Source organism: Anser brachyrhynchus (genome assembly GCF_964034855.1).
Source record: "Anser brachyrhynchus genome assembly, chromosome: 3".
In the NCBI taxonomy this organism is placed as follows: domain Eukaryota; kingdom Metazoa; phylum Chordata; class Aves; order Anseriformes; family Anatidae; genus Anser; species Anser brachyrhynchus.
Window position 1 is genome coordinate 120162032 of NC_137696.1, and position 27982 is coordinate 120190013.

Below are 27982 nucleotides of genomic sequence, written 5' to 3' on the forward strand. Positions count from 1 at the left end.
ATAGATAAATCTGGCATAGACATAACTTCTAATTTTGGCGGTAGTTTTGGGGAGAACTTCTATCCTGAAGATTAGGAAAATAGCCCTCTTATTTTCAAGTGGGCAAGCTTCAGCATGTCTGCTCTCATTTACAGCGCAATTGGAAGCATCACATCATGCTCTTGCAGGTTCAAGTAATGAGGGAGTATAAACTGCCTGTAAATCAAGAGAACCAGCTGAGCAGTACTAATATGAAAGAGAGGAACTGACTAAAATCCATGATTGAGGATTTTCAGTCAGAGTTCAGAGTTTAAATAGACAGTGTGGACAATGTTTGTGATACTGCAATTGAAAGGCTGGTGTTAAACATGTAATTTTCTGTCTCCCAGGGATTTTTCATTTTGGTGTTTGGGACTCTCTGGGACAAGAAGGTAAGAATTCAAACTATTTTTTATATTGTGTGATCGATATTGTTGGAATTTGAACACAATTGCTATATTTACTAATTAATTTTTCTTTCTTGAACAAATAGATAACAGAAGCCCTGCTGAAGAGGAATTCTCTGTCCAGATGGAGTTCGCAGCAAACAAAGGTTAGATGCTTGACCTAAGAGCATATTTCAACATTACTGTTGAATAGTCTAACATTCTCCAAGTGACCTTTAAGTCTAATACACTTTATATTCTGAATTTACTAGAATTGGTCAGAGAAAGAGAAGAAATTAACAACACAAATGTGAATATAACCCTTTTTTCAAAGTTCATTATTTCACCTATAATAATTGACCAAAAATTAGAAGGAGCTTGGTGGAGATTTGACATAGAGCAGTATACAAAAACATACTGAATTCCATAAGAAATAAACCACAAAATGTACTAAAACTTGAAGTTATAAAACAGGAAAATTCAGTGGCATCATTATTTATTCACAACCTAAGATAAACACAGAAGGAACTTCTTGAGGCAGGTGCCCTTCAGCTGTTAGTAGGAACGGATGCAGATGTTGCCACCTGAACTTCTGAAAGAGGTGATAGGTAAACCCACACTTTATGCTGAGAACAGAAAATGGGAGGAAGAAACAATCTTTTGTCAAAATTGTGTCTATGTGCAATAAACAATCAGATTTAAATGAGCTAAAATTGCACAGAAATGGACACGGTTCTGTAACCAAGTGGCCTGGACACTCTCCTAGAAGAGGAAAGACTTGGGTCCCAAACCCAGCAAATTTCTGCATTTAATCCAAAACATTCACTGGCTAAAAAAGACAAATAGTGTTGCAAATAGGGAATGGAAAGCTCCTGTAAGGCTGCTCTAGTCTCTGCAGATACTTTCTCTGTACCACTCTCTCTCACATTCCTCCCTGCACAGAAGCAGAGCTTGAATGGAGGGACTGGAAATGCCTCTGCTCAGGATAGGCATTCATATTGAAGGGGGAGACCAGTTCCACCCCTATCTTTAAAACAAAAAGAAAGGTTTGCACAGTGCCTCTGGAAAATGGCTGCTGAGTAAGCAGCCTTCAGATTATTACCCACTCCTGCTCTGTCGTGTGGATATCAGTGATGTCACATCAAGAAGTCTGAGGTCTATCAAAAGATGGGAAGATAGCTAAAGGATTCAGCATCACAGCTTGTGTTTTCCTCAATCCTTCCAGTAATGGGGAGAGATATGGAAAGAAACAGGTGAGTCCAGGTCTTCGATGGCTCCAAGACTGGTGCCCCTGACAGAGTTTTGGGTTTTATAACCATGGAAGAGTCTTTAAGACAAGAGGTCTGCTGCAGCCTGATGGGATCCAACTGTCTTGATGGCGAAAATATTTCTTGTCTCACAACCTGGCAAGACAGATTGAAAAAGCTTTAAACGAGGATCAGTGGGGAAGAGGATACAATTAGAAACACTCAGGTTAAGCCAAGGGATGGTACGGCACCATCGGAGGGTGGCAAGGCAAATGTGAACATCTACATCTGAAACGTTTGTATACCAACACGCGCAGTATGAGGAACGAATGGGACAAACTGTAAGCTTTGGTCCTTTCCCAGAGCTATAATATCATCAGTGTTAGTGAGACTTGGTGGAATGAGCTCCACAACTGGAGTGCTGAGATGGAGGGCTATCAGCTCTTCAGGAGGGTTAAGCAGGGCAGGCGAGGTGATGTTGCATTGCATGTAAGGGAGAAATTGTACAGATTGTACAGTTCTTGCAGTTAGTGATGATGGAGTAGAGAGCCTATGGGTGAGGATTAAGGGGATGGATAGCAAATCAGATGTCTTTGTGGGTGTCTACTATTGACCACCCACCTAGGACAACAGCCCAGATGAGTTATTCTATAGGCAGATAGGGGAAATCTTGGAATCGTTTGCTCTCCTTATGGGAGAATGTAATTTCTCAGACATAAACTGAGAATATCATACTGCCATGACATCTGGCACATCAAGGCATCTTGTCATGTCATGATAAGACATGAAAGATGCAGTTTCTACCCAACATTTTTTTCATTTAGGATCCCCAGAATAATCCACCTAACTTTTTTTAAACTAGTACTCCAAGTATTCCAGTGTTTTCTGCAGGCTTATCTCAGGGAATTCACAGCTAGAAGCATCTCCTAATGCATTTTTAAAGTGTTACTCCCTGTCTCTGCCTTGAAAATGACATTTGCTGGATGTGGTGCTATTCCAACTGTGGGAAAACTTCCTTTTTCCCAGGAAGTAGGAAAGAAGGAATAACTTGTACAACTATCATTAAGGATGGCAGTTTCTTCATTCCCTAATGGACATATCCAGCAGACTAAAGTAGAAAGAACAAGTTGTTAAGCCTTAAATTGTTAAACCTCAGCTCTGAATTCCTTTGAAACAAAATCTCTCAGGGCAGACACTTCCAACTCAAGCTGACACTGTGGAAGCAGCCCCAGGCAGTGGGAGCTGCCCCAGTCCCTTGGCAGTTCTACTGAAAAGGCATAAATAAAGCACAATCAAAGTCTTTGATCAAATGTTTTAGATGTGATTAATTTACCTTCTTTCTCTACAATTTTATTATGTAGGTGACAAGGCACAAAATTGCCTAATTTCCCCCACCATAAACAGTCAGACTGAACAGAGAAAGACGTGTTTTCTGTACTTTTTTTTTTTTAAACATACCTCTTGCAGGAACCCCATTAAATTCTCAAACTATGCAAGATCTGGAAAAGAAACTGCTTTCAGCAGCAAAATCTCACTTTCTTCCTTCACAACCGGACTGTACAGAGTTGTATTCCAACGCCCTCTAGTGTGCAGAGTTAAATTTGCCTTTGATTGTCTCAGCAGCTTTCAATGGCCATCTGCAAGTATATAAATCTTAGCTTTACTGGCTACCTTAATGTATATACTCCCTAGGGTAAGGGACCGGAACGCTGTACTGTTTGACATGGACAGACTCTGGAGCTTAAGCCATGCTCCCTGGCCAACTGTTAAAGACAGCTTGTTACTTTTTGTGTTGTTTATTTTTTTAAAGTTCCTATAAATCTCCTTCACTGCCATCGTAAACATGCAAATGGGTGAACTCAACGCCAAACAGACATCTAACCTGTCCCCTGCCTGTACTACTGAATGGCTTTTAATTGTGGCCTTGTTCTTCCCTCATTACAGCTACAAAGAATGTTCTAGGCTTTTAACAAAAAAAAAACAATTTATTTCTCACAGTCAACCTCCCTGATCTTGGTGACACCAATGTTCTCTATGGGCTACCCACTTTCAAGAACCTTCAACAACTTATGTGGCAAAACAGGTATGTGATAACAGATCTCGCCTACTGAACTACTAATAAGGTTTTGCCTGAGTTCCCACTCCCTGGGTCTGTCTGTCCCACTATCTATCAATCCGTCCATCCATCCGTAGATGGTATTTCATCTTCTAGTACAAAGGAACTGTAATAACACAAGTCATTGGAATCATTAGCATAATTGCTCATGATTGTAGCGTAATGCTAGCAGCATAACTGTCTAACACAAGAACATGAATTAGATGGTGGCATGTTTCACCAGTTCTAAATATATATATATATATATATTATAATTTGAGCTTAATTATATCACGATGCAGTGCTCCTTAGCTAAGTGTTCATGTACTCCTCACCACCTGGGACCTTGGAATTTTATCTCTTCGAAGGTTCCCTGGCAGCCATTCTATGGATGTCACCATTTCAGTTATGATTTTATTTTGCAAGAAGAATTGCTGAAAATGTACATAACTTTATTCCTGAATGGGCGACCTTTGTATCAAACCATTGCTCAGAGGAGATGGTGACATTTGGTCAAAGTGGGATTTAAAGGAAGTTAATGTAAGCAAGCAGCTGTTTTTTAAGGGTCTGGTAATAGATACAGGAACAAAAAGTTAATCTTCAACTCTGCTACAGTGCAGTAAATTGACATCCTCACACTAACCAGATACAGAAGCCTCCCACCACAAAAATGACATGTGTCTACAGCTGCCTCCCATGCTGCCGCCACCTACAGCTCCTGTATTATTAGCACTGTGCCATGACCTCTCTTTCATGCTCTCCTTCAGGGCTCCCTGCACCCGGGTCTTACTTTAGAGCCTTGTGGTCACAGGAGGGAGGGAGATGGGATTCATTTTGGGAACATATGTTCTAGATGTACCCCAGTGCTCAAGGAGGACCACTAAGTCCCTCCACTTGTGTGCGCAGTAGTAATTTTACTGCTCTGTGGCACGATGCTCAGTTCAGGCTGCCATATCGTGGATGTGTCACCAAACACACTGACTTCTGTGGTCACCAGCATTGCCGTAATCCAGAAATAGAAGCCAGTGTGCTCGGTCATCAGGAAAGGTCTAACTGTCCTTATTCTGCAGTGCCAACATATCTCACACTGTCTGTCCTTCTGTCTAATCACTATGCTTTGTTTTGCAGGAAAATACACGGTATCTTCTTCAGAGCCATCCAGCTCTTCTGAAAACACTTCCAAGTCATATTCTTTGCTTAACTGAGGCACTGCAAATGCTAAACCATTTAACTGTGAAAGGAACTCTGCCCTTTCCAAGACACACACAAAAAGCGTCTGTGAGTTGTCAAGCAGTGGACTGCTTCCCGTTGACTATACTGTGCCTTGGTGCATTCTTCTGGAATAATCCTTTCCGGTTAACATGTAAGGCAGGGAAGCTTTCTGAGGTGGAATTTGACAGGGACTGCCAATACCAGAAGAAATGACAAGACGTTTGAAGCTTGGAAGGATTAGAAGGCCTTCAAGTGCTGGTAAAGACACTGAAGAATTCTTGGCCTTAAAGAGGGTGCTTAGCACTGTGCAGTACTGAGCCATGAATCGCAGTGCTACATACAGCTGTTGTCCAGTGGTTTTTGCATTTCTCCTACCAAATCTCTGAATGATTCCAAAACCCTGTGTAGATTAACAAGTACCCCATAGCTTCTCAGCTACCCTCCTATTACGGTCTGGAAAGCTATCGGGTATAATGCTCTCTGATTTCTATTTAAGATTTCCTGGAGCCAAAGATTCAAAACTGAGAAGGCCTATTTCAGATCTTCACTTCTGACTCATAAAAAATGAAGACTGTGATGATTCCTGTGTGATTTTCTTTCAGATGGGATGTGCTTGAAGCTCTATGTGGCACTTTTTAAAGAAAAGGAAGCTTTATATCTGTAACTATAATTGTCCTTTCCTAGATGTAATGTGGTAAGAAAGAGAGGGTTGCTGCCCTCTGCCACAGAGGGTGATGCAATTGTTGAGTGTTATGTATGCAAGGAGTCTCTTTTATAAAGTCTGTACTTTTGGGTCTCCTTCCAGAGGAGAATCACACTCGGAGGGCTCAGAGCCAATTCTGCAATGAATATAAACCAGCATGTGCCATGTAGAATGAGAGGTTTTATATAAATTATTGCTTTAATACTACATTTGTGGAATCAGTTATTTACCATCCTGTATGCCTTTAAAGGCAGGACTCTTATTTCAAGTCGAGGACTATAAAATAGCCTGCAAAGTATTTGTAGTACACACAAATATCACAAAACTTACTGTAAAATACGACAGAGTCATAAAGATATAAATGTGAGGCCTATATCAAGTATGACAGTCAGGTAGTACAGCCCCATATGCCCTATTTGGCTCATGGGGAACCAGGCCCATGTTTACTGGTGGTGAACTCATTCCCTAGCCATTGGAACTGATCAGGATGGGAAACTTGTTGCCTACTGCTACAGACGTGTTATGGGCTGGTACAGGCAGGTGGTGAGGAATGAAGACAGCAAACAAGCATCAGTCAAGTGTATTACTTATACCAAAAGCAGTTTTTCATTTGAAGATGTTAGTTATTAACACTAAAACTAGAATGCAGTTAGAGACTAAAAGATATTTGAAAATCCAGAATCTCTTTGAAATGTATGGCCAATGGAAACTTGAAAGTCAGACCTCTGCACGTTTTTCCAAGCAAAATTTGCCTTTGGACAGCCATTCGGTTTAAGCTACTCTGGAAGTAGCTTGTACAGTGCTGATCTGCTGCAGAAGCCATCCCCTCAGTGAGTCAATCAGCTTCTCATAAATTGCAAAGTACAAGTCCCTGTAAACAGTACAGTCCCACCACACCTTATTTCTGCTGATGTTTCATCCCTGAGATTTCATCACACATCCCAAATTAGTCAAGCCTGGGTCTAGACTGTATGTGAATGAAAAATCAGGATGTGATGCTGAGCTGTGTGGCAATGAAATGGCATCTTTCAAAGGTAAGGTCCTTGCCAGTGTTACAAAAAACACAACAGTTTGTGAAAGAGAAATGGCTAAATTATCTGTGCCAGTCTTAAAGACGAGGGGCCAAGGTTTCACTTGTATCTATGCGTGGATCAAGGGAAATGGGGAGGAAATAAAGACTGGAAGTGAGTGCTGAATGGAGGAATAAAGGCAAACACATGGCAGCAATCACGCTATCCCCCTCCTACCCACTCTCAGCAGCAAGAACCAGATGTCTGGCAAGGACAAGGTGGGTTCACCAACAGCTTGCGCACCTCAGGAGTCTGGTATTTTGGTCAGATGGCTATTTTTGGTCAGCCAGCCCCATCCTTCATCGTGACTCCCCTTTGTCCTGATCAAAGCTCAACCCTCTCCGTTCACACCCTCTTCTGGAGTGAGGGCTGCCATGGCACTTGTTTTCTGATAATTGCCATCACTCCTCCTGCTTAACCACAAGGCACTAAGATAAAGTACTCTGTAACAAAAACCTACCAGGGTCATCTCATCTCTAGAAAATATAGGATCTCTCCCCTACCTTTTCTAGCAATGGATGAGGAACAGTCACCGCCTTGGCACCTTCCTCTGATTTATTCCAACTCAGGAAAAATAGTAAAGGATGGAATTGTGACATACAGGTTTCTGAGGAATAGACCTGCCTACTCCCACATTCTCTCCTTAAGAGTTTTTGGACTGTGACATTTGTTGAACAACTCTTACTTATGCCTCAAGCTCAGACTTCACCCTTCATTCCTTAAAGACTTTATGAACCTTCACAGAATCACAGAACGGTTACAGCTGAAAGAGACTGCTGAAGGTCATCTGGTCCAACACCCTGCTCAAACTGGGACACCCAGAGCAGGTTGCCCAGCATGGCATCCAGGTGGCTTTTGAAGATCTCCAGGCAAAGAGACTACACAACCTCTCTGGGCAGCCCATGCCATTTCTCCATCACCTGCCCAGAACAGTTATTATACATATAGTTATTAGTTATTATATATTATAAATAACTATATATTTGTTATATATCGTTATTAGGTGTGCAGTTATGATAAATTATTTATTTGTTTTTTATTGGACCATGAAGTCAATGCTGTGATCTCTGGTGCTGTCGTGGCTCAGTGGTCTGGCCAGCACATTTACTTCTTACACTGCCCCAGGAAACACGTTCAGGAAACAGCTGTGCTTGCCCATCGTGCTGGCCAGCAGCTGGTAGGAAACTGGGTGTGCTGTGGGTGGGCAGAGCTGAAGAGCAGAACAACTAATGGTCCTGCTCTGCCCACCCCACCTCAGTGGCACCTCCAGCAAGATCTACCCAACCATCACTGCTTGTAAACTTACAATGAGAGCTTCCTTGAGGCTTTTGGTTCTCAACACCTAACAGGATTCAATGCTGTTGAAAAGCCATGGCGTTGACAGGCAGATTCACCCCTGGACTGTGTAATTCCTTGAGTACTTTCCTGTTAGAAAACCATGGTATGGAATATGATACTCTCTACACAAACTTTAGAATCTTTACTTCTAAATTACGCCCTCTCCAAGTTAAATTCAGCTTTTTCTTTGGGATAAGTGCTGCTAATCCCTCCACAGCCTCTTCCTGGATTTTTTATTTTTATTTTTTCCCTCTGAGGGACAAGGTACAGTGCAAATCGGAGCACGTCAGTTTGTGGCGGACCCACAGAGCCCACGGCCTGTGCCACCACGGCGCTGCTTCTCCTCACACTGCCAACCACCGACCCCTGAGGCAGGAGGGCGGCGGCGGCCTGTCATGGCGTCCCTAGGCCCTGCATGGTGTGACAGAAAAGCAGTCGAGAAGTGGCATGGCCTGTGTCTGCCTGCGCTCCCCTTGAGACATCTCACACGTTTTTGTCCCCATGTCACTTTTTGGTCCCCAAATTCAGACAAGCAGGGTGCCCCCAGCCATCGCCATGCATTTCTCCTCACCCTCTTACCCCACAGGGCCTGGGCTGCAGATCTTGTCCTGCCCTGGCTAAGTGAATGAGGCAGGTTCAGACCCACAAGTGATGCTATTGCTGATTTAAAAAACACAGATACACACACACAAACAAAAATAAAAACCACCACAAGAGATAGGACAAGCTCCTCTGCTTGAGTGTAATTGCCATGACGTCCCTTCATGGGGGGACATCTTAAGCTTGGGGCTGGGAATTGGGAAAGCTACACCTGCTTGCTTCCCTGCTCAGGAGGTCTGAGCCGTGCCTTTCTCTCCTCTTCCTGGTTGACAAGTTGTGGCGAGCAACAATGCTGACAACAGGGACAGAAGGTATATGAGTTAATTGCAATGCAGGCATACTGGGGAGAGGAGCTACCTGAAACAATTGCACTTGGCAGCTTGCTTTTTGTAAAGTTTGTATCCTACGGACTAAGTGCAGCATTTGCACTCGAACTCCAGGAGTTCCAGAAAGCTGCACTTTGCTTTTGACCATGGTGCTTTCATCCATCCCTGTGCTGCTTTCTTGGATCAACTGAGAAGCAGCAGAAACCAAACATATGAACTGCAAGCCTGCGTTAAAAATGGTTAACTCTGAAATCCCCAGATTGATAATCTTACGCCTTATATATAATAATGCCTTAATTAAATACACAATGATTTGGATGGTTTGTCCTTCCCCACAGGACTGATGTGAGCATCAGGACAAAGCCAAGTGTAAATACAAGCAGCAACCAGCTCCCTGCTTACAACCTACTGCCACAAGAGTGTATTTTTCCATTAGCTGCCATCCCTTACGATATGTATCTGATAAATAAAAGGGTGGCTTCATCCTCTGTGATTATTTACCATTTCTATTCTGAATACTTTTTGTTCTGTGTTTTGAGGAAACCTGGGTAATAAAGTTTCAAGTGCAGAAACTGTTGAGAGTCCTGCAAAGCAGAGATCTTGGGACATACTGGATCACTGGCTTCCTGCCATCTGCAGTAAGGTGTTAACACGTTATCCAGAAATCTCCAGTGTCACAGACCCAGTCTTCATCTTCATACACCCAACCCTTCTCCCTGACTTGTGAGGCAATGATTTCTAGAGGGTTGTGAATTTAGTGGTAACCAAAATAGATCCTGTCCTATGATAACTGCTGCTGTGCTCCAGTTTCATCCAGTGCCTGCATGGGAATTTGATAGATGTTTAAAATAGCTTTAAGATTTTGACCAGAGAATAGACTTACACTTGAACAATTGAAAACCTTATGTGGCAAGATTTTCTAGAAAGACAACTAGCTTTAATATGAAATTATTTCCCTGGTAGAGCACTAGCCAAAAATGTGTAATAGTGATTTACTATGAATTTTATACAATAGCTACTCAGCTTTTGTAAATCAGCATAGCTTCATGGCAAATGAGTGTTGATGTACTGATTTACCTATGAATTTTTACCCTTTAGATATCTTGGATAGCTTTTAAAGGAACATTTCTAGAATCATTATAGATTTGCTTATATGTGACTATTCCTAGTGTTTAGAGAAGTTCTTCCAATTATTTAAGTTTGAACTGTGCTTAACAGTAAAGGCATGGACTGTCAGCGCTACCAGTCACAACTGAATGAAGAAACAAAGCAAACAAAGAATACAAAAGCGATTCAGTGTGTGAACTTTTATTAGACAACAGTTCAACGTGATCTTTAACTGCCAAGTCTCATGAAATAAACAACTGACAAAATGCTGACAGAGCATTTCAACATCTGTATGCTGGCTGGTCTTCAAGTTGTATTCATCATTTTTCATTGAAAACTGATGTTTGATGAACTATGGAAAAACACCAGACTTAGATTTATTCCTCTACAGATCTTTATCTTCTAGCCATCATGGAAATGAGGACGATTGTTAAGACAATGGTTCCAGCAATTCCACCAACTGTAATTCCCAGGATGTTCCCATGGACCTGCATTGACTGACACCTCTCACCTGTAAAGAAGAAGGTATGTCCTGATGGGCACCTGGGAAAATAAAGCACAGATTTATGTGGATTAGGAGTTTTGTCCTGCCCTGTAGGCCCTCCTTGAGATCTCCACGCTCACTCTTCTGGATTGGCAGTTCCCATTAGGTGGGTTCGCATCACAATATCCCCACCTTGTTTGGCAGCTATGGACATCCTCTAAAAGCACCACAGAAGGAGATTCCTTTGCGTTTCCCCTCTGGTTGCTAACAGAAACTAGTCTCTGCAATCAAATGTTTTGTTCGCACTGTTCTTTGAAAACAGTGACACAGATCTTTGAGATCTGTAGCTCTGAACACTTAGTAGCTGCACCATTTGGTTCAGAGGTAAGTCAGGGCAACCAAGGAGGAGTTCTGTGATACCTGCAGCTTGGTCTCCCTTTCACATTCACACAGACTCCATCATTCTGGCAAGGGTTTGGATCACACGGGTCTTGCGGGTAAGGCAGCCAGTCTTGAACGGGCTCCATATCCTGAAGAGCTCTCTTCTGCCTTTCAAAAGGGAAGCTTTCCATGATGGCAGATTGTTCAGATTGAACAGGGACTTCAGTATTATTGAGGTGAGTTAGATCTTTAAAAAATGGAAAGAGGTGAAAGACATCAGATAACAGTGACTATTATTATACATAACATTCTTCATCCGAGAGGCTAGACTGGAGAGTACTGCTTGTCCATTTGTTCTTTACTGAGCTCCTGCCATACCATGGCAAGTTCTGTGTATTTAAAGCACAAGGTAGAAAATAATACTAAAATTATGGCAACTAGTCAGGTAAATCAGTAACAGTCTGTGCTTTGGAAAATTGTGCCAAGTATGGCTGTTCTGTTTGAAAATAAACACAACAGGAACAGCCTTTTAGTATGGTTCAAAGCTTAGAAGAGAACATAGTTACTGGTTAGGGTGCTGAGAAACGAACCTTCAATAAATCCATGCCATTTAGATTCCTCTGAGCTCAAACACTTCAGTCAACATCACCCACTTGAAACTAAAACACAAAAATGCTTTTCAAAGTTGATCCCCATTAGAAGAGAAAATGGCTCAGGGACAGGTGGCTATAGTAATGTGAATGAATGAAAAGGGATAGAAAGGATCAACAATTTGCATTTGCAAGGAGAATCAAGAAAAAGGTCGTTACCATGAAATTCTGCAAAAATAATCAGGTCATCATTTTTCAGAAAGCTTCTACGCCTCATCTGGCTGTGGGAGATGAAGTTGTTCCACCCCCAGTCTACAGTTCTATAGCAATTGCATGAGGCATCAAATTTTCCAGTTATAGATGGTTTCTCCCATATTAAGGTTCCGCTACCATCTGCAAAGAGAATATGAGTAGCAAATAAGAACTGCGAAGTTCTGCAGCCTAGAGCTATGACAACTTTTTTTTTTTTTTTTCTGCATTACAATGTTAAACAGGACTTATGCTGCAAAATCAAATTCAGGGCTCAGATACTCAAACAAATCACAGAGGACTGACAAATGATGCCAGCAGATGCTTAGAAATAGTCTGTGTGAGGTCTCTAAATCTATGTGAGGGCATTTAAATTCACAACTCCCCTTTAATTGAGGATTGACCAAACACAAATTACCTCCTTGCTCTCACCAGCTAAGAGCTCCCTCCTGCATAAGGACACCCCCTCATCATCTTTTAAGTACCTATGGTTTAGGGTCTGGCAGATTTTGTTCATTGTTGTGGTTCTGTTAAACATACCCAATGTTTAAAAACTCCTGCTGAAAAAACATGTACCAAATTTCCACTGAAAAACGTGAAGAGGGATGGAGACTAATCTCTGGTGTTTCATATTGTAGCAAATTCAATATTGTCCCGTTCTTATTTCTTTGAATGATCATATACATGAGGTGTCCCAGGGCTCGACACGGAACTATGATGCAACAAGCTATATAAACCTGGAGCTAAAAAGTAGCCCGTGTCTGACAGAGTCTTCAGTCTGCATCAAGCCAAGAAAAATTGGTTTCAGATGCTGCAGACTGATCTCACAGGTGTTGTCAGGTATTTTGTTCCTTAAATACAGCTACAGTGTGGACCTTGTATATTCAGACTGTGTATGTTCAAGTTAATCAAGCCCCAAAAATGTAGTTGTAGCTTAAATTATTGTTGGATGCAATGGAATAAAGCCCTCTACTGGCATTACGTTGTCCTGTGGCGACAAATCACAGGTAGAATGAGAATTGCCAGCTCCTTGGCACAGGAAAACTCTCTACAAATCTGTTATAAGGGGTAATGGTTTTAAATTAAAAAAGGGGGGATTTTGATTAAATACTAGGAAGAATTCTTTACTATGAGGATGGTGAGGCACTGAAGCAGGCTGCCCAGAGAAGCTGTGGATGCCCCATCCCTGGCAGTGCCCAAGGCCAGGCTGGATGGGGCTGGGGGCAGCCTGGGCTGGTGGGAGGTGTCCCTGCCCATGGCAGGGTTTGGGACAGGATGGGCTTCAAGGTTCCTTCCAACTCTAATGGTTCTATGATTCTATGATTTTATTTAGAGTCAAACTCTGATATCCCAGTGATTGTTCATAGCAACAACAACCTTCTATGCATCATTTTTTACGTCAGATGATCCTTTGCAGACAGGAACTCTGAGTCATAAACAGGAAAATGCCCCAAACTGGAAAATGAAGCCAAAGTTGCCCAACTATGACTCCTGCACTGTCCCGTGACTCAGATTCTTTAGCTTTCATTTCCACTATTCCTCCAGGCAAATAACACTTACCTGACGCAACGTGGTCTTTATTTGTGGTGAAACTTCTGCTTGCAGACATCCTTTTCAAGATGTCAGGGTCCTGGTCCAGCACTGTGAGCATGGCTTGGCGGTTCAGAGCTGGCCACTCTAGAACAGCATCGTTCTCTCCACTGCACAAATGAAAGGCAATGCGAGAGTAGCCACTGGTTCTGGATTGGGGATACAAACTTATGCCATAAGCATAACCCTCAGGGCTGTAAAACCGGGGGCTTTGAATAACATCACTTGATGCGTTTTCGAGGATTTGACTGAAATTCCGAATGACCCACACAGCTGTGGGACAGGGGGTCTCTGTCAGTGTGACATCGTCGATAATGATCCCACCAGATGAAGAGCTGGGGTTGCCCTTTAGTCCTTGGAAGAGATATCGGAACTTCTTCTGAGCATTCAGGGTTACGTGGGCAATTTTCCAGTTATGGTCATTATCCGCTTTTGTGAAAGGAAAGCAAAACATTGACATCAGCATGATTAGTGATATTAGCTGATATTCTGAAGCAGCTTATTCCTAGTTAGCTATTCCAGCTGCATTTTTAGACAACTGGACCTCTCACAGAGCCATGAAGGATGGAAGTCTTAAGTGGGTATTATGATTATATTATGCTTACATTGCATTATCATCAAATTGCTTTGGACACATTGTATTAGGAACTCTTCAAACATTAGTGAATGACAGTCTTTAGTATAATGAGCAGCATGCTAAAAACCGAGACATAAGAAGTGGATGGGTGTCAGTGAACCAACATGTTAAAATTAACTCTTATGGGTCACTTTTTCATGGACTTGTCCCTCCCTGCAAAATGCAGTAGCCTGATAAAGGCGGCTGATCACAAGTCTTGGGTTTTGACAGCATAAATGCTTAGTGATGCATTGGCTGAATTTGTCCTATTTTGCAAAATCACCCGAAGTGGGCACCCATTCACATTTCCAAAGTTACATATATTTTTCTATTTGCAGACGTATAAAAATTTAGGCTGGGGTTCCTTATATCTAAAGATGAGCACAGGTATTCCTAATGTCTAAAGATGAGCAGCTCACTGTCAGATCATACTATAGCCAATGGAGATCTAGCCAATGATCTCCAGCAATTTGGGGTCCTTCCCATTCACTGAGCATAACATAACATTGTTAGATTAGGAACATCGTGACTTCTGCTGTGGAACACTTAAATTACATAATCACAACCCATGGCTTCACTGCTAAATGTGAATAATAAATATCGCATAATACCAAAATCCTTATCCAGACTGCAGCATACTCTCCTGGTAGCTTAGGAAAAATGTTTTGATTTCTAAGCCAATTTTTCTTTCCCAAAGGTTCTATATATTTCTCATATTTCTAGAATTACCCTGAAAGGTTTCAATTTTTCTCATCTTGCGAACATTTCCAGTCCCATCATCTTCCTTAAGCCAGATGATCAGCTTGTCAGAAGGGCTTCCTGTGATCTTATAGAAGAACTGGAGGCACTGCTGAGTTCTCTTGGGATAAAGGATTCGAGACTCTAGGACTGCCGCCTCCTCTGCCTTTCCAGAGCTGGTGTCGAAGTACATGAAGTAGCCAGCATCTGTGAAAAAAGTGTTGAGTGTCATCATCTCTTTCCACCTTTCCTGCTAGCCGCATGGTATATATTTATCATTTCAACTCCACTCTTTCAGTAGGCATAAGTGTAGTAGCTAACATAAATAGTAGAGGACACAGTGCATAATAACCATTCAAGACAGTGTATAGAGGAAACTGCATAATAATCATGTAGACTTGGGTACAAAGTAGTTTAGGACTAGTAGGGCTAGTAGTTTAGCATATATATGGAACTCATTGCCAGCAGCTACTGCCAGTTTTGCATTAGTTGGCCTAGCTGGAAGTTGGATGCCACGGGAATGTCAGAGATGAGACAGAAGACTCAGTGCTGACAGCAAGTAATTAGCAGACATCTTTTATTTGATTTATATCAAAGATAATCCAAAGATAAGATCTTGGAGATCATATACTTTATTACCTTATGAAGAGTAAAATAATTTCTTATCAGTGACAAAGATAACAGAAAAGGTTTGGGCACTGAACTAGCACTTCCTTGACCTTGAGCAGAGATAAGGTCTATAAGTAACTTGTCCAAAGACATTTGAAAACTCAGCTTCTCGGATTGGGCAAATTGGGCAAAAACAAATTTCTGTCCCTCTAGTTTAATTTCCTAGCAAGTTTCTCTAAAGTTATCTTTAGATTTGAAGTATCTACTTTTCTCCTTATGTGTACCAGGAATTAAGCATCTGCACGCACGTCTTGGTATCACATGAACTTGTCACCTCTTATCTGTATTGCATTGCTCTTCAGTTATCCATTACAGTCTGTGATTAGATTAACAAGTGAAATTCTTTCAGCTGCTGTGGGAAAGCCTCCTCTGCTGGGGGCAGGTTCCTTGGACTCTTGTGGTTTTAGCTAACAGCTGGGGTATCATTGGCCAAACCTTGCAGCTGCATAAACACAGTACGGCCACCTCCATGGTCAGTGGAGCTACTAGAGCTGTTCTGTCTATTGCGTTTGCTCTAATCATGTCAAGGCAACATTTTCCTTTACCGTTAGGACATGGTAACAATGTTTTGAAATCATACCCATAGAAACTTTGCCAAAGGTACTGAATTGCTTTATACATACATATAACAATTTGCCGTAAGTTAAATTTATGTTAAATTGAAGCACGATCGCTGCTGCTCCAAGTGGGAAACAGGACTGTGAGCCTTATTCAGGTGCCTGACTTTGTTGTTGAGCTTATTGTGGTATCAAAGCCCCAGATGATCCAGACTCTACCTCCTTCTTGATAAGAAAGTGAAATAAAAGCAACAGAAAGTATCTATGGCAGTTAGGATATGGCCTCGGCAGACTTCAGCAACAGGATACATGGACCAAATCCAGAGCCAGGCTGCCAGTTCCTCTCTACGTTTTAGACTGTAGTTTCCCTCCTTCAGTTTAGCCAGTAACAAGTCAATGCAAGAAGTCAAACTGTTTGGGCAAAATACAATCCATCTGTGTTAGGGAAACAAAATTAGGTCCCACTCGAGATGGCTGCAGAAGCAATTCTCCAAAAGCGTCTAAATTCCTGATGGAGTCAAAGAGCCTTTGAAGGCCTCTGAAAGGAGAGGCACTCCCTACTCAAGCAGTTCATTTTGGCACTCTGGAGATCCTCAGAGACACCTAACACTCTCCATTAACTCTTCAGGAAACATCAGTACTTATTTTGCACAAAGTCACAAGATGCTAAAGCATAAGTGCAAGTTAAGTGCTTACTTTGGACAGACTTGTTTTACCCAACAATAACTCAGCTAAATTCTTCTTTTTCATTTACAATTACACAATGGGGAAAAAAAATAAAAACTGAACTTAGGCAAAATTTACCAAAGTCACTTTTTTTTTTTTTTAAGTCTGTTGTAGTTTTCCAAGTCTAAATAATGACAAATCAGTCTCTTGCTTTTCAGAACTGCCTGTCAGGACTTAATCTTTATTCTCATTTGTAAGCTAGCAACCTGTAACCCTCACTGGGGCTCACTCCGCCCTGCTTGGGATTTTTTCCTGTGAAAAATGGCAAAAATAGCATGTTAAAAACAAAATTATCCCTAGACTCCTATCATAAAAAAGCTTTGTAACTTTCTTCCTTCTTCAGAACCAGCATTCCTCAAGCTTAACTTATCATTCACTTTCCAAACATGTTTATGAGTAGCTTATGAGTGCTATTCCATTCTTATCTTGGAGCAACACAACTCTTACTCAGACTTTGGAAGCTGCAGTAAATCCTTTTCCAGGTTATATCAAAAATCCTCCAGTTAAGATTGTTCTTTGTCCCCTGTTATACTGCTGGTGTGGAGAACACTCCACTATGCTTTAAAAGCTTAACGAGAGCACTAGTGCAACCTAGCTCAGACCCACAGTGCCAAGTGCAAAGAAGGGGGTGCTTTGCTTAGCATGAAATATTAAAAGTAGGACGTTTTCTGTGTAGTCTACAAATATGATCATTTAATAATATGTTTTCAGAGTAGCCAGTGCTGGGTTTTCTGAAGGGTTGACCACAATGAAGAGAAGTTATTAAAGATGATGTATTTAAAGCACATAGCCCAGCACAGACATGCGCAAGAGACCATTGCTACAGCCAAGCACTTGCCCATAGGAAAGTGTTTGTTACTTTACCTCTGCAGCGCCCGGAAAGTGTGTGGTCTTCCTGCCCCGCAGCACTGCTCTGTTGATGGACCCAGTCTAGGTCATCTCTGGTGCCCTGAATCATGCCACAGATATTTTCAAGATCAAAAGAACACTGATCCAAAAGAGTGTGAGTTGAAGCTGAAAAAAAAAAATGCACAAATGCACACATGGTTATCTCCAAAGTACTATATCATTTAAAACAAAACTGGAGTATTTCTGCTCTAATTTTAGTGTTTGTTTTGGTCTATTTATACTAGAATAGACATCATGTAGTGAAGGCCTAAACCCCTGCAATCACAATCTGCTTGATGAGTATCCACTTGGAGCAAAGTCCAGCCAGCCACCTTAGGCAGGTTCAGCTGAGTTTGCCTGCATGTGGATGCTTCTAATGGCAGATCCACAGGGACAATAACTTGTTGCTAACAATCACACCTGGTGATAACATCTTCAACCAGATCAGCAACCAGCTGATGGAGTGTCAGACTCTAGAATCAGCCAATCCCAGGTGCAAAACAATCTAATTAAGACTGAACATCAGTAAAAGAGGACAAAGTACAGTTGCCTTCACCTCATAGCAGGGGCATAATGAAACTGCTCACATACCAGCAAATAACCACGTCTGAGCCCCTAGGAGCAACATGGAAGAAAAGATGTGAATGGCCTGACGTTTGTTGAGTGACTGGACTTTATGAAAGTGAGCAGTTAGCAGAGCCAAAGAGAGGAACGAGGAGGGAGTAAACAGTTCGGGTCTCTGCACCACAGGCTCTCTTCAGTACTGCTTCAAGAGCATCTGAGAAGTATAAACAAATAATTTTTCATGGTTAAATTATGACTTACTGCAGTTATACATGCGATTAAGTCTTTCCAGGTCGATGGCACTGAAATCTAGACGTTGTCCAATTATGTCGTTAAATGCTGGTATCTTTGCTGTAATTGTGGGAATACTGGCATTTTTGTTAAAGGAAAATGGTGCATAGTGCATCACTGATTCGTAGTCATAGGGGGTGTTCAGGTCAGTGATGAAGCTGTCATCGTACTTCAGAAAGTTGTGTTCTTTGTCTGGTAAAAGAACAGAAAAGTTTTTCATCTCACAGAGCAATTGGAAAGGAAATGGTTTTAGCATGGCCCCTTGAATGCAGTTTTATGAGGCAGAATTGATCTACCTGATAGCAATTACTTTAGGATAAAATACTCAAATGTAGCAAGATTGGTTTATGAAGTAATTTTGACAACAAAGCATTGTCTTTAGATTGCAGTTTTGCACCCTCATATGACTTCAGTAGCTTCAAAGTCAAATATCAATGAGCTATAAAGAACGATATAAAGGAGATCAGATTAGATGATCTAATGGTAAGTATCCTGAAGGACTAAACTTAAGGATTAATGTACTTCATTCCAGAGCCTGTGAATATTGATGCAAAAGTTTCCCAGAATATTAGATCACATAAGAACAAGGAGGAGTCCTGGAGATTTTCACTTCCTAAGGAGCCAGGTATGGCAGTCCTGGATTGCCCCCAGACTCTGGTCTCCTTTGTAGCAAAGGGCACATTAGGAATCTGTGAAAAAAATAGTTTGTTTTACCCTAGATTGATTATATTGCTCTGGTATTGCTACGGAGATGTCTTTTGGAAACATGTGTCTCAAAGTCTCTTGGTGAAATCATTTGTTCTTAGAGAAAGTTTTTCACTATGAAGGTGTCTGATGGGACAGGAAGAGGGAGCCATTTCACATACTTTGGCATGGAAGTAAATCAAGAGAAATTCCCAGCATTTCCAATCACAAATAATGTTTTCAGAATATCTGGCATTCTCCCTATAAGAAGAAACAGGACATGACTGCACTCAGTGGACAATTACAGCTTCTCTGTGTAATGGCTGCCCTTCCCTGCAGCTGCATTCTGGGCACAAAGGTCTTCAGTCCAAGGCTTGAGATTATATAAGGGCTTGAGTTTATTTTCTTGCAGGTATCTGAACTGCACCTTTAATCAAAAATAGTGAGAATCTTTATAATTACATGTTATCGCTTTTTATAGCTGGAGACAAAACCTTGGCAGTACACAGGCATGTATAATAATGTTTTTCAGATCATTACCAGGCAAAGGGTAACTTCTATTTGTTTTTAGAAGTTATAAAACATACAGTGAGGAGGCAATCTCATTTCTCAGGCTCTCCTGTGTGTTTTCTCTGAAATCTTATAGGTTTATTAGTTTTTCTATCAATAGCAACCTGAACAGGGGATCTCGTCTCTAGCCAACAGCTATCTGCATTGAAGTCTGTGAAAATGCATTACGGCCAAAACTGTTACAATGCTATTGAATTTGGGTTTACAGATCACTAATGCAGGAATAGATGGACACACGCATATACACGGCACAATCATGTATATCAGCCTTATTTACTTTTAGAGGAGCAGATATTACTGCAAGTTGAGATGACCTAAACCAAAACCCCAGACTGAAGAGCACTGCACAAATCAAGACTTGATAGATTTTTATTTTTTTTACGGTCTAGAATTTTGTGCCTTTCTCTGTTACATGTGGTAAATCCTGTCTGTGCTGACCCCAACAAAACAGAGGAATTCAGAGGAACTCATACGGACGCAACCATCTACAAGCGGTTAGATGGAGTATGGCCCAAAACTGTATATATTGGCAAAAAATGCCTGTTTGACTTTTAAGGGCAATCTCTGTCCAAGGTGGAAGGTATATGTGATGGTCCTAGTTGCAGGCTAGCATAGTGTTCATGTTTCTGACATATAACATGGGTAAATCCAACACAGGGTCAGCAAATAAACCTTTCTATTCTGTCTCTAATCCTTTAGTTCTTTCAAACGGCTTCAGTAGAAGTTTTCTACTTAAGAAATTTGCCTAACTGGAAAATGAAAGCTTCGAGTATGGATAGAAATGTACACAGTATATAGGAATTGACTGTAATGTTATCAGCCCAGCTCCAGAGCTCCATTCAGAATAAAAAAACATAATCTGTATTGTTTTTCTGTTGTTCCACATTTGTGGCCACTTAATACACCACAGATAATCTCTCTATTCATCTTCGTAGCCCTCCTCTGGACTCGCTCCAGCAGCTCCATATCCCTCTTGTGCTGGGGAGCCCAGAACTGGACACAATACTCCAGGTGTGGCCTCACGAGGGCTGAGCAGGGGGGCAGGATGACCTCCCTCGGCCTGCTGGCAACACTCCTCCGCATGCACCCCAGGATCCCGTTGGCCTTCTTGGCCACAAGGGCACACTGCTGGCTCATGGTCAGCCTGCTGTCCACCAGGACACCCAGGTCCCTCTCTGCAGAGCTGCTCTCCAGCAGGCCAGCCCCCAGCCTGTGCTGTTGCTTGGGGTTATTTCTCCCTAGGTGCAGGACCCTGCACTTGCCCTTGTTGAACTTCATGAGGTTCCTCTCAGCCCATCCCTCCAGCCTGTCGAGGTCCCTCTGAATGGCAGCACAGCCCTCTGGGGTATCAGCCACTCCTCCGAGCTTTGTGTTGTCAGCAAACTTGCTGAGGGTGCACTCCATAGAAGTCAGAATCTAGATACTATTACTGTCATCATCAACTTCATCACCTTGACTCAGGCTGAGACCTAGTTACTAATAAGGTGATTTGTTTTCAGGGCTGGTGATAGCAATAAAAATCATGGTCTGCAAGATCAACAGACACATTTCATCTCCTGCTCAGCCACTGCAAGAGACAACACGTAGAGGGCAGAGACAAGTAGGAATGCACATGGCCATTCAGCTGGGAGCAATTCAAAATATCAGACACTGCACTTAGAGGTCAGTAGAGACTGCTTGTACCAGCAGTTTTTATCTATCCAAAAGATAACACGATGTTCCCTGAATCCTGTTACTTTCTGAAAAGTCTTTTGCATGTATTTTTCACTTCTATGCAAAGATGTTGAGTGCATTACCCTGGAGACTGAAGTGATCTGGCTTCCACAAAAAGCATGAGTGATGGCAGGGCAACTTTGCTGCACTGGCATCTCAAAGCATCACCACTGGGAACGAGAGGAGAGCTTATACTTGGTGTCTTTGCTAGCATGCCTTTTGGAACTTGCTATAGACTTCCATTCACTCTTTTTCAGAAAAATAGGTGATCATAAAGTAGTACAGAACCAGTCCTCACAGAAGACAGAAGCAGAGACTGCCTAAGGAGACTGTGGAGTGTTTGCTGAAACTCAGAAAGCCACTGAATCTGATGGAGTTAAACCTGAAAGCAAGTACCTGCAAGAGACACTGGGCAGTGGAGAGCAAGGTAGAACCCTATTTTATGTGTCCTATCTGATCTGATCACTTTGAGGCTTCTTTATGTACAAAGTAGATCTTTCCAGTCCCTGGAAAATCTGAATCTCTGAGTATAAAACCTTTTCAGATTTTGGAGAACCCTTCATTAGAGAGTCACCTCAAAACTCGGAACATGTTGGGGTCCCAAGACACCCTCCCAGTAAGCTTACAATCTGCAATTATGTGGCAAGAGAAAATAGATTCTTAGGGAGGGGAAGTGATGTGCTCAAAATCAGGGAGCAGACCAGTTGTGGAGCCAAGGGGTAATAGGTTTCTGATTTCCAAGCAGATTCTCTCTCCTACAGGCTTAGATAGTCTCTGGTCTTTCACCAGAGAAGCTGTATTAAAATCTAGTTAGAGACTGATTTACAGGGGCCTCCAGGGTGGCCCAGTGTCTCTAAGTCATATCTTTAAGCAAGGTTTAAAATCTGTCAGGGGAAGAAAGATACTGATAAGCCTGCACTTTAGAAAATCTAACTTGAAGTTCAAAACCAACCTGCAATAATTTCATCCCACCAGATTGTCACGTAGTCATCTCGGTCCATCCTTGACTGCTCGTGGTAAAATCCCAAAGCGTGCAGGATCTCATGTTCTACAATTGCTTTGTAGTCACACCCGGCCCCAATAGAGAGGTTCTGTCCAGTCTGCAGGTCCCCCACCATGGACCAACACCTAAGAGAGAGATCTTACTGTCAGATAGAGTTTATTTCTTAGCATTTATGTCCTCAGTCTGCTCACTTTAAATACAAACTATACTATAGTGCTATAAAAACTTTCTTTAAGTACTGACCAAGTATCTAAATATCTGTAGGTACTCTACCCTGAAGGCAAACTAAGCTCCAAAAACCATACTCAGTGGGTACTGAAAACAAAGAGCTTGAGCCTGTGGTGTCTTCAATAGCTGCTGCTGAGGAGTTTCTGGTACCAGGCTCTTCAGCACCAACTTGTCAAAAATCATGGTTTACATTTTTTTAGGACATATATCTGAATCTTAAAGTAGAGCTGAGGATAGAAATATCAGTGTCTACATGCTTTATGAAGTTCTGGGAGAACATGAAATATTCACATCTGATATAATGAGATCTTTGTCCTTTTCTAGATGCTCTTTAAAAGTACGTTTAGATATGGGAAATAATAGCAATAGCACAATAAACTGTCTTTCCACACTTTTTTTTTTTTTTTACCATTCTTCCAAATTTTTTAAAACCTAAATGCTGGCTATTCACATTCTTGGTAAATTAAGAGGCTGTACATTGGGGTCACTCCATCCATCATGGAAATATAAAACAACCCTAGGTTGGAAAGTGGGAGCAGTTGAAGAAAGCCCAGAAATAATGAGAATCGAAGAGTAGCCATCCAAACATTAAATGTCCATTTCAAGTTCCTCATACGAATGTCCTCTGCAGTCAGCAGAGGGAGGCAGCTGCTTCCAAGATGAATCTAAGGCGGGTTGCTTTTGTGGTGGTCTCTTTTTCTCTACTGACAACAAACTTAGACTAAACTTTCAGATTGCTGAAGTCAGATTAAATGAATTTTCAGCTGATTCTACACAGCAGAACTACATAGAAATTGCTATAACCTTACCCGCTTTCTTTCCTAAAGAATATGTAGGTTCTCTCTCCTTCATATGGCTTGAAATCAATGCAAGACTTAAGACGGAACATCTCAAATGCCTGGAGAATAACTCCTTTGGCATTCAGATCTGGAAAACAGATGTCAACAACAAAGCACCTCTAAGATACTGCAGATCATTCACCCTGGAGAGGTAATACACACAGATTTGTGCATGGGATCAAAAGAAAAGTGATTGAATTTGATTAAATTATGTTTTCTTATGATAGCTGTAGGCAAAAAAAAAATGGTTTTGATGTAAAGGAACAATCTGGTTATTAGTGAATTTTAATGTGAGAGAACCAGATTGGAAAAAAAAAAAAAGGGAAATTTTTATCATGGTGACTCCAGCGCAAACAAGGATTGGAGTTGAATTAAAATTTGAATAAAATATCTGCATTACCTAAGTTATCACCCAGAATATAGGGAACGGGGAACTTCCATCTGTAGCTCTCATTTCTTAGGGCATTTCGCTGATTTTTCTGAAAAGAGAATTAACAGCTGGTGATGCAGCTGCTGTGGAGAGATGGGCTGATTTGTACCAAAAATACAGTTAGGGCAAATGCTAGCTATAAAGTTTTTAATTACTTACAGGGAGCAAGATATCACCCTGAAAGAGGTCCAGTCCAGCAGCTGAAAAGAAATTTAAAGAAAGGTAATGTAAATGTGATATAAAATACATCAAATAAATATTTTAACTCAAAAGCCATAGCGAGCCTACTCATACAAACTTATGTCCTCAGACACTTACAGAAAATAAAGAAGGTCTAGCCTTAGCTTCTACTCAATATTTACTACCCAGAAATATCCGCATTTTTGATGGCAGAAATCTGGTGACATTGATTATCTGTGTCTAGTTTTATAACCTCTTGCTTGCTGCCAGGCAGTGGCAACAGTCACACAGTGAGACAATTCTCTAAATAATATAGTAATATTGAGGAATGCATCAGGAAAAACATTGTACAGTGCACCATCGAAGAAGGATATATGGAAATTTGCACTACAGGACACTAAAAAAGTAGATGAAGACTGTACAATGTGTTGGGTCTTTTCCTTTTGATTTCCTTGCCTCTTATATAGATGCTCAAGAAAATATCAAAGCTATTGTCTAGTTTGTAGATCTTTACAAAAAACATATATAGATGGGGGGGACTCCGGAGCCTTTCAATTCATAAAATGTGTTACTTTCTTAACACCAGGGGTCTGTCCAAACTTCAGAAGTAAAAGGCGTCTACATTGTTTGCTTATATAGAGTTGCGGTCTGTCTAAACCACAATTTCACCCACGAGAGACCTGAAACTTCACCATTTTGCTCACAATATAGAACAGAACAGAACAGAACAGAATAGAATAGGAGTAGGTCAGTTGGAAGGGACTTCCAAAGGTCATCAAGTCCAACTGCCTGACCACCTCACAGGTAACCAAAAGTTAAAGTCTGTTATTAAGGGCATTTTCCAAATGTCTATTGAACACTGGCAGCCATGGGGCATCAACCACCTCTCTAGGAAGCCTGTTCCAGTCTTCGACCACCTTCACAATAAAGAATTTTTTCCTAATACCTAGTCTGACCCTCCCCTGGAGCAGCTTGGTGCCATTCGCATCCACACCATTGGTCACCAAGGAGAAGGCACTGGTAGGTTCAGGACTGGATGAGAATTTAGACGTGAACTTACCTAAGTTTATGTCTGGAATGTCTTTGATTATCTCACCAGCATCAGCATCTTCAGCTGCAAGACAGACAAAACACGTGTTCAGATGTGGTGGTACACAGCAGGCAAAAGAAAATGCTTCAAAACTCAAAACAACTCACAGAGCACTTACCAGCTTCACCAGAGAGATGCCCGACCTGAAAGAGAATAAAATACAGCCAGTATAAGGTATGGGATGTCTCTGGACTGAAAGGAGCCTGTAGGAATCAGGTTTCTACTTACAGAGACTGGAGTACCACATGCATAAGATAATAGAAGTGCTAGGCAGAGCACGAAGCTGCTGGAGCCCATTTTTGCAATGGAAATAGAAGCTGGTCCCCCTCACCTCTTGCAATATATAGGGCATGCTGCTGAGCTTCCCACAGAACATCAGCCAACCAGCGTTGAACTTCCCACCTTTGTAACGTTATAAAAGCAAGATTTCCTTCCTAATGGCATGTGATAGCATTGTGGCTATCATTTACCCAAGTCCACTTGGGAGGACTGTTAGAGAGGAATGTGATAACTTCTTGTGTTAAGTGCAGGTGGTGAAAGGCTCACACAGACTTTGTGTGAGAAGACCTCGATCTGGCCCAAGTCCCTGACTCCTTCCACTGTGTTTTGCTCTCTGTCAGCATTACGATCTCAGCAGCACTGGAATCAAAGCCATGTGCTTAAGGAGAATTATGGAGTTTATCGCACTCTGGTGATATTAGAATAAATTAATAATTAACATGACATTGTAAAGATTAGAGATAGAAGAGATATCATTATGTACACCCTGACAGCATTTTCCCATGGCTGATCCAATCCCAGGACTGATGGCCCAGCGCAAAACATGCTAACCCTGCCCTCCAGAGCTTCAAATCACATTTGAGACTAAAAACAAAATATCAGAGCGTGGATTTCTAAACTAGAAACTGCATGTACAAGGTCAAGATTTCAAATGCAACACCTTCACATACATCAGTAGATTCCTGGTATTCAAGCTTGATGCTCCTTTCTTTTCTAGGGTGTTTCAGAGAGGGAAAACTTTTGTCTCACACTTTGCTCTATTCCTGAGGGGACACGGGTCAGGGAGGACTTACGGGCTAACTGAGAAAGGCTCCAGAAAGTTGCAGACCTCACATAGGCTCTGCATTATTATTTCCCCTTTGTATTGGGTTTACATGGCAAGGTTTTGGTAGCAGGGGGGCTGCAGCAGTGGCCTCTGTGGGAAGAATCCAGAAGCCGCCCCACGTTAGATAAGGGACAGTTTCAGATGGATCCAAAGGGACCCGCTGCTGGCCAGCGCCGAGCCAGGGAGTGATGTTGTTTGCACCTCTGTGAGAGCAGATTTAAGAAAGGGAAAAACAAAACTGCTGCACCACAGCAGTTGTGAGAGTGAGGAGTGAGAAGCAGCCCTGCAGCCCCCAGGTCAGTGCAGCAGGAGGGCAGGAGGTGCTCCAGGCACTCAGCACAAGTTCCCCTGCGGCCTGTGGAGAGGCCCCTGGTGGAGCAGGCTGTCCCCCTGCAGCCCACGGGTCCCACACGGAGCAGATCTCCACGCTGCAGCCCGTGGAGGAGCCCCCGGTGGAGCAGGTGGATGTGGCCTGGAGGAGGCTGCGGCCCATGGAGAGCCCCCGCAGGAGCAGGCCCCGGGCCGGAGCTGCAGCCCGTGGAGAGGAGCCCACGCAGGAGCAGGGGGTCTGGGGGGAGCTGCCGCCCGTGGGGGCCCCGTGCTGGAGCAGTTTGCTCCTGGGGGATGGACCCCGTGGTACGGAGCCGTGTGGGAGCAGGTCTTGAAGAGCGGCTGCCTGTGGGCAGCCCCCGCAGGCTCAGTTCGGGAAGGACGGCATCCCGTGGGAGGGACCCCACGGGGAGCAGGGGCAGAGAGGGACCGTGAGGGAGCGGCGGAGACAAAGCGTCAGGGACTGACCACAGCCTCCATTGCCTGTTCCCCTGCGTTGCTCAGGGGGAGGAGGTGGAAAAGGGTGGATAGGAAGGTGGTGGCTTTGGTCTGTTTTTTGTTGTTGTTTCTCACTGCTCTAGCTTGTTAGTAATAGGTCATAAATTTCATTAATCTCCCTGTGCTGAGTCTGTTTTGCCTGTGTCGGTAATTGCTGAGTAATCTCCCTGTCCTTATCTCAAACCTTGAGCCTTTGCCATTGTATTTTCTCCCCTTTCCCTTTGAGGAAGGGGAGCAAGAGGGCAGTTGTGGTGGAGCTCAGCTGCCCAGCTTCTCTGGGCAACCTGTTCCAGTGCCTCACCACCCTCACGGTAAAGAATTTCTTTTATATATCTAATCTAAACCTACCTTCTTCCTGTTTAAAGCCATTCCCCCTTGTCCTATCGCTGCACCCCCTGACAGAGTCGCTCCCCAGCTTTCCTGCGGCCCCCTTTAGGCACTGGAAGGCTGCTGTAAGATATCCCCAAAGCCTTCTCTTCCCCAGGCTGAACAACCCCAACTCCCTCAGCCTGTCTTCACAAGGGAGGTGCTCCAGCCTCTGATCATCCTTGTGGCCCTCCTCTGGACCCGCTCCAACAGGTCCATGTCCTTCTCGTGCTGGGGGCCCCAAAGCTCAGTGCAGGGCTCCAGGTGGGATCTCACGAGAGCAGAGCAGAGGGAAGCTGCTCCCTCACCCTGCTGGCCACGCTGCTTTTGGTTCAGCCCAGGATACGGCTGACCTTTCAGCTCAGGTACATGGCTCTTCTTCAATACTTGCTTTTACGAACTCTTATTTGAAAGAACACTGATACCTAAGCAAAACAGGGCACGTGGCTAGTAAATGAGAAGCATGTCCCAAGATACATCATGTAAAAACTTTTCACAGGC

General features: G+C 42.6%; 2 protein-coding genes across 5 annotated transcripts in view; one reads left to right on the top strand and one right to left on the bottom strand.

The window, feature by feature from the left end:
* ADGRF5 (adhesion G protein-coupled receptor F5) overlaps positions 1-5866 on the top strand; it is a 38811-nt gene extending 32945 nt beyond the window's left edge. For all 3 annotated transcript variants that reach the window (XM_080587380.1, XM_080587378.1, XM_080587379.1), the window contains exons 19-22: positions 369-410; positions 512-571; positions 3650-3734; positions 4875-5866. In XM_080587380.1, the coding sequence (XP_080443506.1) occupies positions 369-410; positions 512-571; positions 3650-3734; positions 4875-4951 (264 nt within the window). In that variant the 3' untranslated portion in view covers positions 4952-5866. The remainder of the gene's footprint in view (positions 1-368; positions 411-511; positions 572-3649; positions 3735-4874) is intronic.
* Positions 5867-6000: 134 nt separating this feature from the next.
* Positions 6001-27865, bottom strand: MEP1A (meprin A subunit alpha). Of its 2 annotated transcripts, XM_080587381.1 has the most exons (14): positions 25411-27865; positions 25301-25325; positions 25153-25206; positions 24072-24112; positions 23883-23961; positions 23453-23570; positions 22365-22540; positions 18416-18637; positions 17567-17716; positions 14742-14957; positions 13367-13825; positions 11777-11950; positions 11007-11214; positions 6001-10645 (listed from the first exon to the last, which is right to left on the bottom strand). In XM_080587381.1, the coding sequence occupies exons 1-14, from the start codon at positions 25477-25479 to the stop codon at positions 10498-10500; spliced, it is 2139 nt and encodes a 712-aa protein (XP_080443507.1). In that variant the 5' UTR covers positions 25480-27865; the 3' UTR covers positions 6001-10497. The 2 variants fall into 2 exon arrangements, with proteins under 2 accessions (XP_080443507.1, XP_080443508.1); XM_080587382.1 differs by lacking the exons at positions 23453-23570; positions 24072-24112; positions 25153-25206; positions 25301-25325; positions 25411-27865 and having other exon boundaries at positions 23883-23960.
* Positions 27866-27982: the final 117 nt, after the last annotated feature.